At 44.3% G+C, this 15,819-nt stretch overlaps 1 protein-coding gene across 6 annotated transcripts in view; it reads left to right on the top strand.

The window, feature by feature from the left end:
• SRGAP3 (SLIT-ROBO Rho GTPase activating protein 3) overlaps window positions 1-15,819 on the top strand; it is a 219,984-nt gene that overhangs the window by 124,036 nt on the left and 80,129 nt on the right. For all 6 annotated transcript variants that reach the window (XR_006741097.1, XM_045579123.1, XM_045579120.1 and 3 more), the window contains exon 3: window positions 6,125-6,287. Coding sequence is in view for 5 of the 6 variants with exons in the window: in XM_045579123.1 (XP_045435079.1) it covers window positions 6,125-6,287 (163 nt within the window). In the remaining variant the exon portion in view is untranslated. The remainder of the gene's footprint in view (window positions 1-6,124; window positions 6,288-15,819) is intronic.

Raw genomic sequence — 15,819 nt, 5'->3', positions numbered from 1 at the left:
CCCTCCAGAACTGTGAGACAATACATTGCTGCTGTGTAAGCCACCCAGTTGTGACCCTTGTTACAACTGCCCTGCGTACAGCAGTACCAACCCAGGTGCTCATCCTGTCCTTCAAGGACTGGCTCCTACAACCTTTTGTGCTTACCTATCTCCAGCCCCCACCCTCCCCTCTGCCCTCAGGCCACACTTACCTCCTCTCAGTTCTAGAAGGTGCCCACTGTGGAGCTGGGAATGCTCTCCCTTATTTGTGTTGTGTTGGAACCTACCAACCTTCTGGTCCCAGCTCATCCTCTGGGCACTTTTCACCTATTCAGCTGACTGTGTGGCACCAAGTGGGGAACAGGACAGATGTAAGCCAGAGAGGAGTCAAAGACCAGAAACAAAGAGTGAATAGAACAAAGTTCAGGTGTGGTAGTGCTGTAACGACCATGAAATGGGGTGGTGTGCTAGAAACTAGGGGGCTGCTGGGGTCAGGGTAGGCCTTAACTAGAAACATCTCAGGAAGGTCTCAGTGACAAGAAGGACCAGCATGATGCACTGACACCCACCTCCACCTTCCCCAAGTACTCTCAAGGCATCATGCATTTTTCCTTTAAAGCCCCTACCACTGTTGCAATTTCCTACCTATTTATGTGACTATTTGATTGACACCTGAGGCCCCCACTGTATTCTAAGCTCCCAGAATCAGGAAGTATTCTAATTTTGCTTACCACTGCCTGGCACAAAAGATGGCACTCAATACTTGCAGAATTGATTATTCCTGCTTCAAGATAGGATAATGAATTCCCTTTACTGATTGGGGCAGCTTAGGTAGCAAGAGGTTAACCACACCTTTTTTGGCCCTGGAAGTATATGAGGGAGTGCTTTTCAAAGACAGCTTTGTTGATGGCAAACACCCAAGCAAGTCCAAGGAAAGCCCAAGAATGTTCTGGAAGGGAGCAGGAAACCAGAGACAGGGACTTGGTGTCTAGGGGATGGTGTCAGCTGCAGGAACTCGCTTCCCTTCCTGAGAGACTGCAATCCCAGGCCAGTAGATTTGGATCCATCTGCAGCGTTGGGCTCTGAAGGCCTGGAAATGGGTTCTGTTGGCTAAGCAGAATTTTCCAGCCCCCAGCTGAGAAGCTGGAGAAGCTGGCTCCCTGCTAATTTCATTTTCCTAGCTCACCAGCTTGGCAAGGCCTCACTCCTCTAGCTGCAGTCTCGTGGAGCTCAGACCCAGCTCTCCTAGCCAAAGAAAGAAAGCTGTGACTCACCAGAAAATTTCCTTGCTATTTTCATATATATATATATATATATATATATATATATATATATATATATATATATGAAAGTTCTCACATTATGCCTTAGCTCAGCAGCTTCCACCTCCTGCATAGATGCTCACATGCTAGACTGGAAAAGTAGAAAGTTTGCTCAAGATGTGCCTTAGAAGAGAGAGCACAGGTCCAAGTTCATTTTGACGTTCTCCAAAAGTGGGGCTACAGCAGGAAAAAATGGCTCTCAGGTCCAGGGGGTCTCACTTTCCAAAAGAACAAGTAACCTCCTGAAAAGGGAAGGACAGAACTGAAGGTCCCCAAAGGCCAGTGTCCGGCTCTGCCGTCTGTGGCTTGGATGCTTCTTTCTGTGCTTCCCAAACAATCCATAAGACAACAGGCTGGTGGTCAATGTGCTGGTGCTGTAGGTGCAAGCCCCTGCACCTGCTCCCTTCTGCGCCTTGCTTTCTGAGCTCCAGCCACACTGGCCTTTATTGGGTTCTTTGAACTCACTGAGTTTCCTGCCCCTCAGTGAGCCTTTGCCCATTCTGTTCCCTCTGCCTGACTCACTCCCCCTGAGCCCATGCTGCTGAACTTCCCCTGCTCCCTCGAACTCTTTCTTCAGAGCCCAGCCAAAAGAACCCTTCCTCAGGGACACTTCAGTGACCCCTGAAGTCAGGTCAGGCCCCACATGTCATGGGTTCTCATGGCACCATGCTTTCCTCTCTAGTGCTTTCTGCAGCTTAATTTCACACACATTTGCTGAGATCCCTGAGGGTTATCACCTCCCTGACTAGACTGTGAGCTCCATGTTGGCTTCCATGTTGGTCTTTCTAGCCCAGGCATATCCGTCTGGATGTTGCATAAGCCCTATGGACTTGTCATGTTCAAATAAAACTCATCATCTTCCCTCCCGACCTCTCTGCTGACCTGCTTCTCCTCTTCTCAGTAAATGCCACTTCTCTCCCCAGGGCCAAGCCTGGGAAACTTGGGAGTGGGCTCTCTCCCAACTGCAACCCTGACCCCATTCAGTCTAGCCATTTCACAGACCCCTTGCGAACCCATCCTTCTCATGGTAGCCAGAATGAGAGTGAAAATTCAATCTTACTCTCTCACTTCCCTGCTCCAAATTCATCCGATGGCTTCCCACCAACCTCAGAACAAAGCCCAAACTCTCTAATGGGACTTAAAGGCCCTTGGTTATGTGCCATCTTCTTAATTCTCCAACCTTGTTTATCACTCCCGTCCCCACCCCCACCCCAGAACACCATGTGAAGCCCCCTCAGCTATGTTCAAGTCACCAACATGCTCTCTCTAGCCTCTGTCGGGGTCTTTGTTTGTCACATTTCTTTACCCTGAAAGCTCTGCTCTATAAAACCATTGCAGCACTTACTTCTCATTCTAGAATCTGCTTCCTCCAGGAAGCTATCCATGCCTACCTCACCACCACCTCCTTTGCTCCACAGCCTCCTCATCACTGCATGAATGAGGCTGTATTATTGGCTTGTTTCCTTGCGTGTTCTCTTCACTCGAGTGGAAGGCTTGTGGGATCAGGGTCTTGCCTGCTCTGATGTCTGCTGCATCCACAGCAGCCAGTGGTGCCTGGCACATGTACACAGACAGACAGTGCATGACTGGAAGCTTGAATGAACCAGACCTTCATTTTCCCAGCCGCTGCTTCTTTCTGTGCTTGGACAAGTCCTTGGTTGCTTTCGGTAGCTTTCTCCTCTCCCCCACTCATTTTGCTTCCCCTGGTGATTACATCTAAGGCTGCATTGCTCCTGCCCACAGCTTCTCATAAGGAAAGTACTGTCTTTTCTGCTTTTTCTCTCAAAAATATCCCTGACCAGGTGGCCTAATTAATGGCCCCTGAGCCATCCTAGAACTTCTATACCCTTTAAAGATCTTTTTCCTCCCTCTATCCCCAAAACTCACCCTTTGGCTGTGACTTCCATAAATTTTACACATTTAATTCCCTGATGCTATTCAGTTCTCAAATCCCAGGCTGAGATAAGCCCCCAAAGTAATTTAGGTAACGGCTTAATTATCTCATCTCTCCTTTACTCTAATCTTTCCATTTCCATCGCCACCTAGGAAGCAGTGAAAAATGGGATCTGTAAATAGGTTTCTGCCCAAACCTATTTCTTCCCTTGCAGTTCTTATCTTAGTTCATGTCATCAGCATCCACCCAATCACCTGAGGTCTGAACCTCATGATCACCATCTACCCCTCCCTCAAACCCCCTACTCGCTTTCCAGGATGAATCCAAGATCACCTGCTCTCCTATTGAGGGGTCTCTGAAGTTCAGCCTTCTCTGGCCACCTCCCAGGCCTTCATTATCTCTATTCCCTTGGACTAAGTTCACCTTCTGACTGGTCCTCTTGTTTCCAGCACCATGCCTATGCCCACACACATCCACCTATCTACCATCTACTCATTTATTCACCCATTTACCCACCCATATACTTACCCACCCATCCACCCATCAATCCACTCATCCATCAACCCATCCACCCACCCACCTATTTATCCATCCATCCATTCATCCATCCACCCACCCACCCACCCACCCACCCACCCATCTTCCTTCCTGAAATTCAATGCCCTCATAGCCTCCCATCAAGTCCTTACTCTGTCTCCCCAGCTAATCCTCTTCTATTGCATTTGGAATTCTTACTCTACTGAGTTACTTCTCTTTTTATCCATGGTTTCCTCTATCTATAATTCCAGCTTTTTGCCTCTCTATTTGGAAAACTCTTACCCATTCTTTTTTTAAATTTCTTTATTGATTAAGGTTGATTGGTTACATATGTGTCCTTATTTCCCCATTACCCTCCCTCCCCCACCTCATGCCCTCACCCCCCTGTTGTCTGTGTCCATTGATTAGGCTTATATGCATGCATACAAGTCCTTTGGTTGGTTCCCCCTCCTTATCCCCACCCTTCCCTACCTTCCCTCTGAGGTTTAATGGTCTGCTCAATGTTTCTGTGTCTCTGGATCTATTTTTGTTAATAAGTTTATGTTGTTCATTATATTCCACAAATGAGTGAGAGCATGTGATATTTATCTTTCTCTGACTGGTTTATTTCACTTAGCATAATGCTCTCCAGTTCCATCCATGCTGCTGCAAATGTTAAGAATTCCTGGAGTTCTTACCACTGCAACTCTTACCATTCTTGAAGACCCAGCATGAATGAGACCTTTTATTGATCTCCCTTCCACAGTATCTCTCTGTGTCAGGCACATTGCTGGGTGTGGTCACTAAAACAGAAACAATCTTTACTCTGAAATAATTTACAGGTGGGCAGGGAATGGAAACTCCTTAAGGTAGACTTTCTCATGAGTGTGCATCAGAATCACCTAGAGGACTGGTTAAAACACATATTCTGGGCCAATCCCACGGTTTCTTATTAAGTGGTCTGGAATGGCCCTGCATTCCAATAAATTCCCAACTGATGCTGCTGGTCCTGGGACCACACTTTGAGAACCTGTGTCTTGGAGTGTGGTCACAGTCGTGATCTCTGGTATCATTTAAACTGAGACCTAGAGGAAGAGAAGGAGCCATTCATGACAAGAGCAGGGGCTAACATATTCCAGATGGAAGGAGCAGTGTGAGTGAAGACCTCAGGTGGAAAAGAGCTCTGAAAGCCTGGAGAGCACAGGAGGGCGGCACCTTCTCCAACTTCTCACGCAGAACGAACGCTCCTTCACCTTCCACTGTAACCAGTTAGGGATGACCAGGCCTGTGGGGGAGGGCAGCTAGAGGCAATCAGGCTGGCAGGGAAGCAGCTAGGCATCAATCAGGATGGCTGGGGAGTGTCTAGGGGGTGATCAGGCCGGCAGACAGAAGTGGTTAGGGGCAATCAGGAAGGCAGGCAGGCGAGCACTTGGGAGCCAGCAGTCCTGGGTTGTGAGAGGGATCCCAGATTGGAGAGAGGGTGCAGGCTGGGCTGAAGGACACATATCCCCATGCAGGAATTTCATGCACCGGGCCTCTAATATTATATATATATATATATATATATATATATATATATATATATATATCCCCTTTACTAAGGCTAATAGAGGGGTCTTTGAGAGAAATATTCTTCCATTTCATTTTTTTGGAAGGATTTCCATTTCCCAAGCTCTGGGAAACAGTGGCATATAAACCTGTGGTTCTCAGACTTTAGTATGAATTAGCATTCCCTGGAGGGTTTGTTAAAACTCACATTGCTGGGCCTATCCTCAGGGTTTCTGATTCAGCAGGTCTAGAGTGGGGCTTGGGAATCTACATTTCTAACAAGTCCCCAGGTGCTTCTGCTGTTGGTGGTCTGAGGACCACATTCTGAGAAACCCTGTTTTAGCATACTGCCCAGCCAGAAGATGCTAAGCATCTGTCCATCATTACAGGACAAAGATTTTCTTGTCTTATATGTACTTTACTCAAAGCAGCTTTCCTTAACCCCTACTCCCAAATACAGAAGAAGGAAAAGGGGAAGTGTTCATATTTTGTTCTTTTAACTGCATAGTTCTAGAACTCAGACAAATATTTCAAACACAACTGGTTTCCTATTCCTTAGCCCTGGGGAGGGCAGCTTCTTCCCAGAAGGGGGAGATGCTTGTAGCAAATGCCATATGTAGCGGGAGAGTAGATGGGGTAGAGCTCAGAGATAAAGACCTGAGTTTTGGCCCCAGCACTGCTCTGTGACCTTGGGAGGATCACTCCAGCTTTCATAGTATTTGTTTCCCCACCTGTGAATGTGTTAGAATAAAACCGAGCTTGAAGGATCCCATGAGGGTCAGAGAGCCACGGTGAGTGACATTGCAGAACACTGTTTGGATGACAGTTCTAACAAAGCCAACCTGAGCTGTCTTGGTTTCCACAGGAAGGACCAGTATCTCCTATCACCTGTGAACTGCTGGTATCTGGTCCTGCATCAGACCAGACGGGAGAGCCGAGACCATGCCACCCTCAATGACATCTTCATGAACAACGTCATCGTCCGCCTCTCACAGATCAGTGAGGATGTCATCAGACTCTTCAAAAAGGTGGGCAAGCAGGCCACCTGACCTGCCTGGGTTTTTCTCCCCCAGGCTGGCCATGGCAACTGTGTGCTATCCAGGGTGTGGTGTGGTTTGGGGACATGAGACCAGGAGGGTAGTTGTGATGAGGGTGTAAGGGGTTGAGGGCTGGACTTGGCATCCCAGATCCTGAGTTTGAATCCTGGATATGAATGGTGGCTCAACCACTTCAGCAACCACCTCAGAAATAAAAACCTTTTCATGATAAAGTAAGTAATACACATTCATTGTAGGAAATATGGAAAAATGAACATGAGTACGAACAAAAATTAAAATCACCTGCAATGTTATCAGCAGTATTCACTTTGGGATCATAGGTATTTCTACGAGTGCTCATACTTACAAATTTTCCAGTATATATATATGCATTTCCCCCAATGAGGTCAGTCTACATATATGATTTTGCTATCTGCTTATGTCACCTAAAAATTATATAACACTTTATTACAGAATTTTCCCATGTCAATAAATATATTTCTATAATATTTTGAATGATTAATAATATTTCATTATATAACGTACCCTAATTTATTTCACCAATCAGTGTCTTATTGTTGAACACTTAGATTATTCCATTCTTTTACTCTTCTAAACAATGCTTCTGTGAGCAATCTTGTATATAACCTTTGTCACCATTCACTGCTAGTTCCTAGCATCAGTTTCTACAACGGGGATTTTGGGGTCCAAAGTTTACTCATTTTTAAGTCTTTTAACAGACTCCTCAATTGCTTTCAGAAAGGACTCACCCATGTTTATGGCCCAGAAGCCAAGTGGAAGGAGCAATTTATGCCCCAGGCTTCTATATCCCAAGCCCCTTGCACAGTGCCAAGCAAGCACCAGCTGCTGTGTGAATGACTGTGGCACTGAACTTCAGTTTTCTCATTTGTGAAGTGGGCAAGTCATCTAGTCTTCATGAGCTTCATCCTCTCTGTCTTGAGTAGTGGCGATCCACTACTTCCCAGTGGCAGTGTGAGGGTTAAGGGAAACAATGCATGTGAAGGGGGAAGGTGTTGAGAAGTGGTTCAGGGTGTGGGTCTTTGGGCCCACAATTCTTGAAATTCTGTGGGTCATAATCCTGGTCCCATCATTAGCTTTCCATCCTTAGTCTGGGGTTTGTTCCTTATACTCTTTGTGCCTCCGTTTCCTCACTTGTGAGGTAGGGATAGAAATACCCCTTGGGCAAGTAGGAGTATTAAGAAGGTTTTTAATCCACGTGAAGCATGGAGAACAGCATCTGGCAGCTAAGTGCTCAGGAAAGCTGGCTGTCATTATAGGAATGTGAGAGACTCTTCCTACTAAAAAAAAATCTAGCTCATCGGTTTTTGTGAGGTGCCAATTTTAGGGATTGGGTGACCTGGGATTGCTAGGAGCGCAAGGAAGAGGACAAGCTGGTTTGAAATATAATAACCTCTCCATGGTCTGTATTGGGATTGTCCACTCTGAGGACGACTTCTGTAACAAAACTGTTATCACAGGCTGGTTCCCATCCTCCACACAGTGTGCTCTAGTGTCCTCCCGGGGCTCTGTTAACGAAACATAGTCTAACTTTAATATTTACATAAGCAAACATAATTAGAATGGTAAATACAGTACAATAAAAAAAAAATTCGCACAGCGCTTTGCAGAGCCACACTGAAGTGATTCAGGTCACTTGGTCTCATCACAAGCCTCTGCCTGCTGCAATGTCACATCTTTTTTCCTGGGTGGGAGTGACTCAAAGAGAAAAGATCATCATGGCCTTTAGGAAATGAAGGTGCCCCCTCTACCCACCCCCTGAGCTGAGCTGAAGGGACAAGTGAGATAAATCTTTTCAGTTCTCATTTAGTCTGACAGCAGCCTCACTTGTGATGGAGGTTAACAGGGTGGAAAATAATGAAAAAATGTCTACAGCTGAGCTCCTGGCTGCCTTGTTACCAGGCCTGTGCCTGTGGAACAAAGGAAGCAACCCAGCCCCCGTGGGCCGGGAGAGAGATGGGGACAGGGCCTCGCTGGCTGAGCTAGCACAGCACGGCCTCTTTGTGTCACATCAGTTATAGATAATCTCGGCACCGAGATGGCACTCCTTACATAATAATAGTTCCTGCACGCCTCAAAATGACTGCAGGGCTGGTCTCTGGTCAGACTGGGGCATGGGCTCGTCACTCCCCCATTTTTGCAGATGAGGAGGTAAAGCTTGAGAAGCTGCAGGGAGAACCCAGCTTTAGTAACTTTGGGCCTGTTGTCATCACTGGCCGGAGGCAGCATGGCTGGGCTTTGCAGTCTCTCAGAAATGCCTCTCACTGACTGTGACTCTGGGCAAGTCTTCCTGAGCATCAGTTTTCTCATCTGGGAAGTGGAGATGGTGACGATGTATCCATCAGTGGCCTGTTTTGAAGAGTAGATGTACGCCATGAGTCCTTCCTAGTCTCAGGCCTGGGAGAGTTGCATTGACTGACAGCTTCTTGCTGATGGCAAGATGCTGTTTAACTTAATAACTACCTTTTCTTGATTCTCCATTTTCCCTCTTATAGTGGACTCTATTCTTATGACTAGAGGAAACACTTTAAATTCCAGAAGCCATTCTAGGATTCCACTGGTCAAATGGACTTATGCATGCAGGTGACCCTTGCTTTAAGTGTGAGGTATGGGTCCACCATAGCAGAATGGAAGTGGACAAGATCTTGGAGGTCATTTTAAGGATCAGGACTTTATAGTTGCAAACAACAGAAACCCAGCTCAACCTGCTTGAGGGAAAAGGGGGATTTACCAACTCTCTAGAACCAAGACTGGTTCAGGCATGGGGAGCTTCGAGGGCACAAAGGAATTCAGTTTCTCTAGCAACTGTACTCCAGTTCCCCTACTCCCTTTTTATGGGGGATAGTGAAGGGATTTTTTGTAGTCAGTCTCTCTCTCTATGTGATGACAAGATGGCCCCTTGCAGCTTCAGGCTTCAAAAAAGAAGTGAGAGCTCCTTTCCCCCCAGAATTGGGTCTTATGGGCTCTGATTGGCTCAGTGTGGGTCACATGAACATGCCTGCTGCTGTACCTGTGGCTGAGGGATGCATGTGGACTGACCAGGCCTGAGAAACACACCTACCCCTGAAGCCAAATGTACACTCAGCTTTACCTGATGCATGGGACAGAGAATGGAAAAAACTGAAGTGCAATAAATCATTCAATGTCTACTGGGCCTTCTGTTCTAGTCCTTTATCATCCTCTATAAGAGTAATCATCCTCCCTCTGTTGGATCACCCTCAATAAAGGGCATTTATTATACTTCACTGGATGGCTCATTTCATTTGGGGACAACTGTGATCAATACAAAATTCTCCCCAATGTGGAGATAAAATCTTATAGTGTTTCCTACTCACAGGGCCTGGTCATATCCTTGAGGGCCACATAGGTCAGATCCACATGGAAACCTGTGAATTTCTCAAACACAGAAATCATGGTCACCCACCCAGGTCTTTCCCAGCTCTGGGGAAACATCCCAGGCTCTTTCACTTGTCCCTCTGTGATTTGGCTTGTGTTTCCTCTCCACCTGGGACACTATCCCTCAGTCATTCTCTGGGTCTTCTCTGACCCACAGAAGTTAATATTTAGGACCATCCAGAACTCTCTAGAGAGATCCGGCCAGCTGGCCAGCTGAGATTAGAGCAGGGCTATGTTGACTCTTCATTTCTAATAATGAAATCGATGAAGGCCATTTGCCTTTTTCATGACAGTCGCATTACATGGTTAATTCACTGAACTCTTAGCTCAAATTCCCAGGTATTTTTGTCCAATTGGTTTTTAATCTAGCCTGTGAATTCTACACTTAGTGTTTTTTATATATATATATATTTGCCCTTTTAAAATGTTATTATATTTGATTAAGGTCAAATGGAATCTGTGTCCTTATTTAAGTGATTTTTCAAGCATGAATGGGATAACTTTTCCAAGCAGTTCCAATTCTTCCTTTGTGGGAAAAGCTTGTTCTATAACTTTTCCATGTCTTCCTTCTTAGTGTTTCCTTCTTTTATGTGTCAATTCTTTGCCCCTATTTTTGATTCTTCTCTGCCTTCTTAGTGGAGAGGTGGAAAGTGGAGCAGAGAATTGGGTATGAATTTAGGTGACTCTTGAGTTGGGTGTGGAAGGATGGGTAGGAGTTTGCCAAGTAAGAAAAGGAAGTTGAGAGTTCAGTATTAGGAGAAAGACCAAAAACATAGTGGGCAGTCCAAGGCAACTCAGAATGGGAGCTGCAAAATGGTGGTCCACATCTGAATTTTGTCCTCAAGGCCCTGTGGCTGGGGGGATGCAGTCTGTTTGGCCCTCACTGTGCTAAAATTAAGTCAACATTTTAAAATCGCAGGATTTCACGTAAAAATCAGGATTTTGTGTTTCTTTTAAGAAATCAGAAGCTCTGCCAATACCAGATTCATGACCCATGAGGGTTCATACATGGCAGTTCTTGGCTAGAACTGAGTAGCTGCTGGCCCTTATAGCCAGGGCACACTCTCTCCGTTGCCTCATGGTCCCTGCTGTTGTCCAGTGTATGACACCTACTTGGCTCCTTTATTTTGAATCCCTGTCCCTTTATTGTTTGAGTTTGTGGCCTTATCTTTTATTTTACTTTTTTTTTTTTTTTTAATATATCAATAGTCACTTTATTTTTTAATTTATTTTGTAAAATAATTCCTTACTGTTGAAAGTATAACATATGTCCCCCTTTTTTCTCCCATTGACCCCCTGCAGCCCCCCTCCAACTCCCACCTCCCACCTCAGGTCTTCAGCACCCTATTGTTTATGTCCATGGGTTATGCATATATGCATACAAGATCTTTGGTACCACCTACCCTCCCCTGCCTTCCCTCTGAGATTCTGCACTCTGTTCCATGCTTTGAGTTTCTGGATCCACTCTGTTCATCAGTTTATTTTGTTACTTACATTTGTGGCCTTATCTTTAAACATTATATACCAGTGGTTGATTTGTAAATTCTTTCAAGTCACCTGGAGGGCTTGTTAAACATGGATTACTGGGCTCCACCTCCACAGTTTCAGATTCAGTAGGTCTGAGAGAAGCCTGAGAATCTGCATTTCTAGCAAGTTTCCATGCCATGTGCATGCTGCTGGTCTGGGGACCACACATGGAGAATGACTTACCTAGTCCAACCTCCTTGTTTGCCAGGTAAGGAAACTGAGGCTACTCATTCCCCTCTGGTAAGCACAGAATCTGGCCCCAAGCACAGATTTTGACTCCAGGTCTGGTACTGAACCCACTACCCGCTGAGGTACACTAGTGGGAGGTCCATCTGCATCCTGATTGTTCTCCTTCCCGCCCCAACCATTTCTGAGAATGGGCGCTGAAGCCCATTTCATTTCCAACCTCAGCTTCCTTAACAATAGCCACCCATTATTCTATGCTCTGATGCCTGCAGAATTTAATTACTTGCTGGGCGGTGAAGTGAATTTGATTGTTGGAAGCTGTGATGTTCTGGAGGAAGCACTAATGAGGAAAGACTCTTAGCAGAGAAGAGGGGGCTTGTGGGGGGCTTGTGTTTGAAAGCAGCCATTCACTGTGTGGCAGTAAGGGCTTGGTCTTCAGTGAGCTTTTTCGTTCCCGCCTTGAAGATGTCTGTCGCATTTCATAAATAAATCAGGGCTTTTGTGTGCAATAATTGCTTTGCTTTGTAACCAAGATCAAAAGCACCAATGGCCTTGGATTCAAAGCCAAATTTATTTTTTATCATTGCATTGAAGGAGAGAGTGAGGGTTTGCATCCTGGAGGGCCCAGCTATGAGGCCTGAGGGAGGGAAGTGGGAGAGAGAGAGAGAGAGAGAGAGAGAGAGAGAGAGAGAGAGAGAGAACCCAAAGTGGGCAAACTGCCAAGGTATAAGGGCCTTCAGCCAGTCTCTACCATATCCCAGGGATATGAAGTCCTGAATGCTCACTCTGCTAGTACAGCCTGCTGAGCTGGTCACTATCAGGCATTCCCAACTCATTCAATGGACATATATTAGTACTATCATGACATTAGGTAAACAGTAATTATAGATAACAAACAATTAGTGAGTGTTTACTGTGTGCCGCTAGGCTCTGGGCTAAGCATGCTTTAGACATTTAATTCTTAGAGAGTGATGCTGTCCTCACTTAATTTTATAGATCAGAATGCTGACACTGATGTAGGTGGAGCTCAGATTGGAGTCTAGATTTGTCTGAGTCCAGCGTCCAGTGGTAAAGGCACATGCTAAAGAAGACAGAGAAATGATGCCCTTCCTCAAGGAGCGCAGAGTATAGACAGACCTATAACAGTGAGGAGAGGGGAGCTGGTGTAGAGGACTTTCTGTCTGGGCTGGTGGGGTGGTATGAGGAGTTTGGGGAAGGTTTTATGTTGGGGAAGCAGCATTTGAAGTGATCCTTGAAGTATTATTCTCTATCTCAGTAGGTTCCCCAGAAAGCAGATTCTGGGACGGTGATTACAATGCAGGGGTATATTAGCAAGTATCACTGGGGTTCCCACCTGTAGAAAGAAAGGGAGAGAAGCAGGAGTCAGCCAGTGGAGAAGCTGGGCCTTGGTGTAGTCACAACAAAGGCCTCGACTGACTCCTTGGGGAGCTCTGAAGCTGGGGTGCCCTTCCGAGTTGTCCTGGGTTGTGGTAAGGAGATTGAGCGGACCTTTATGCCCTCAAATTGTTCCCAGAAAGGGGTATGGCCTTGGGCATGTGCCTCTTTAGCTGAGAAAGTTCCAAATAAGGCTGACAGCCAGGGGTGTCTGCTGGCAGCATTCCTCACACCTGGGGGAATAAGTCCTCCATTCCTAATGGGGATCTGGGTGGTGCTTCAATGTATCCACAACAGATATTCAGGGGTTCAGGAAAAGGGAGAAATGGGATTCCAGACCAAAGGAAAGGCCCGTGGGAAGAAAAACCTGGGGCCTGTATCATGAGCAGGTCTGCCGGTATTGTAGTCTAGTGCAATGGATGAGGTTTCAGACAGACTCTCTGGCTCAATTTCTGTTCTTCCACTCTCAGGCCATGCGAGCTCAGCCTAGTCCCTTGATCCTCTGAGTTTCTTCATTTTAAAAATGGAGCTAATGATAACCTCCTTAGTGGAGTTATAAAATTAAAAAAATGACAATATAAAATCCCTACCTGGAACACAGTAACCAGTTCATAAAGATTAGTTGTTCTTGGGGTGACTATCGAGACTTTGAGAAAGAACATAGTGAAAGTTAAGATTGAAGATGGAATAAGGGAATATTTTATTCATGGCACATAGGTTAAATAAAGAGTCAGAGTAAGAAAATGTACTCAGGAAAGTACTCACAGATTAGTTCTAAATGATGATGGTCTTATCTCTTCTTTGATAACCTCTTATTTTTTTAATCTTGTCTTATTATATTGGTTAGGATCTCTATCTGGTACAGTATGAAGGGAAATGGGAGAGAAGTGATATTCTTGGCTTTTAAAAGGCATGCTTCTAACATTTCACCATTTAAGATATAAACTCTTAGCAAATTATGAATAAATAGGCACTGCCTTAGTCTGACAAACGATATTTACCAAAAACCAACAGCAAATATCATACTTGCTGCTGACAAGAGCTCAGCAAGATGGCTGGTTACAAGATCAATATACAAAAATGAATAATGTCCCAGTGTCCCCTCCACATTTAATTAGAAAATGTAATTTAAAAATGCATACATTAGAAAATAAGAATGACTGAAAATTAATGCCATTAATGCTGCAAATTAGCTACATCCTAAAAGATTTGATAAGTAATGCTTTCACTGTCATTTAGATATAAATATTTCATAATTTGCACTACAGTTTCTTCTTTGCCTCATGAATTATTCAGAATTAGGTTTATTTTAGTTTCAAACATTTGTTAAAGCTTTCACTTGCCTTTAATTTCTAACTTTATTATACCATAACCATTTTTTAAAAAAGCTCTGTAGGTTTTTGTTGAAGCATTTGCCTTGTCAGAGTACCAAGACTTCCCTAACGTGATAGTCAGTGAAGCAGCTTGTGCTAGAGCAGTGCCAGGTTAACTGATCTACAGGACAGCTCAGAGCACAGAAACACCCTTCTCCATGTGGGAACACAGCACATGGCAAAGATGCACTACAGATCCGGGAAAGGATAGAGTATTTAGTGGATGGGGCCAATTACATTGGTTGGTCATCCTTGTCTTGTTGTTTTAGAAAGTGATTTTACACACACACACACACACACACACACACACACACATTCTTATATGGAGAAAATAAGACCTCCACCTTAGTTCACAAAAATATAGTCTAGATGGATTAACGTGCTAAAAGTAAAAAGCAAAACTTTAAAACTTTTGGAAGATAAAATGGAAGATGATATTTAAAACCTTGAGATAGGAAAATAAACATAAAAAGATAGTTTTATTTCTGCTTAGAAAAATAAAAAAGCATAACCCATAAGGAAAATACTAATACATTCCATTATATAACAATCTTCCTACAACAGCAGCTAATAAGGGAAACTACAAATGAGACAAGAAGATATTTGGGTTGGTACAAAATTCATGAAAGATTAATACCAAGAATATAAAATCAGTTGCTCCAAATTAATAAGAGAAGGGCAAACAACCCAATAGGATCATAGGAAAGAGATATAAATGGGTAAGTCATAGAAAAATATTTTTAAATGGTTAAAAATATAAGAATAGATACTCATAATTACTGGTGATCTGGAGAGAGTAAAATAAACTGAGACACAGTTTGAGTGCCAGTGGATTGGTACAGCCGTCCTGAGTGCTGGCAATGAGGAGAAGCAGGGGCTCTCCTGTCCTCTTGAAAAACCTGGACATTTTTCCAGCCCCTTGAGAACAGTTGGGCAGTATCTAGCAACAGTGAAGTGTGAAGTGAAGGAAGAGGGGCATACCATGTGACTCGGCAATTCCTCTACTAAGAGTAACCTAAAGATGTTCTAGGATACACACACACACACACACACACACACACACACACACAGAGCCTTGTACAAGGATATTTGCTGCAGTAGTGTTTGCAACACAGAAACAAAGAGACATCACCTAAATGTTCATCATGAAGGGAATGGCTAGGTAAGCTATGGATAGTCATACAGTGGAATGTTATATAATAGTTAAGATGGTGGAATTAAATCTATTATACATGTATCAAGGTGGGTAAAACCTGAAAACACAACATCAGGTGGAAAAAAGCAAGGATCACTATGATATTTTTACACAATTTTAAACATAAGTTAATAGTTCATATTGTTAGACATTTGTCTGATATAAAGCTAGCCAAATATGGACTGTGTAAGAATACATACCAGCTTCAGAATAGTGATTGAGGGGTGAGGGAGTAAGGAAGGTGACAAAGAACACTTCAGCTGCACCTGTAACATTTTGCTTCCTAAGAGTGATTTTGAAGCAAAAAAAATGAGAAAATCTTAATAGTTACCTAATTTGGGTGGCATGTTCTTGGATGTTTGCTATTGTTTTCTCAGCTCTTCTGCATGTTTCAAATATTGGAGACAATTAA

This window comes from Pipistrellus kuhlii, unplaced genomic scaffold (genome assembly GCF_014108245.1).
Source record: "Pipistrellus kuhlii isolate mPipKuh1 unplaced genomic scaffold, mPipKuh1.p scaffold_m20_p_11, whole genome shotgun sequence".
In the NCBI taxonomy this organism is placed as follows: domain Eukaryota; kingdom Metazoa; phylum Chordata; class Mammalia; order Chiroptera; family Vespertilionidae; genus Pipistrellus; species Pipistrellus kuhlii.
This window is presented reverse-complemented; position numbering and strand designations above follow the sequence as displayed.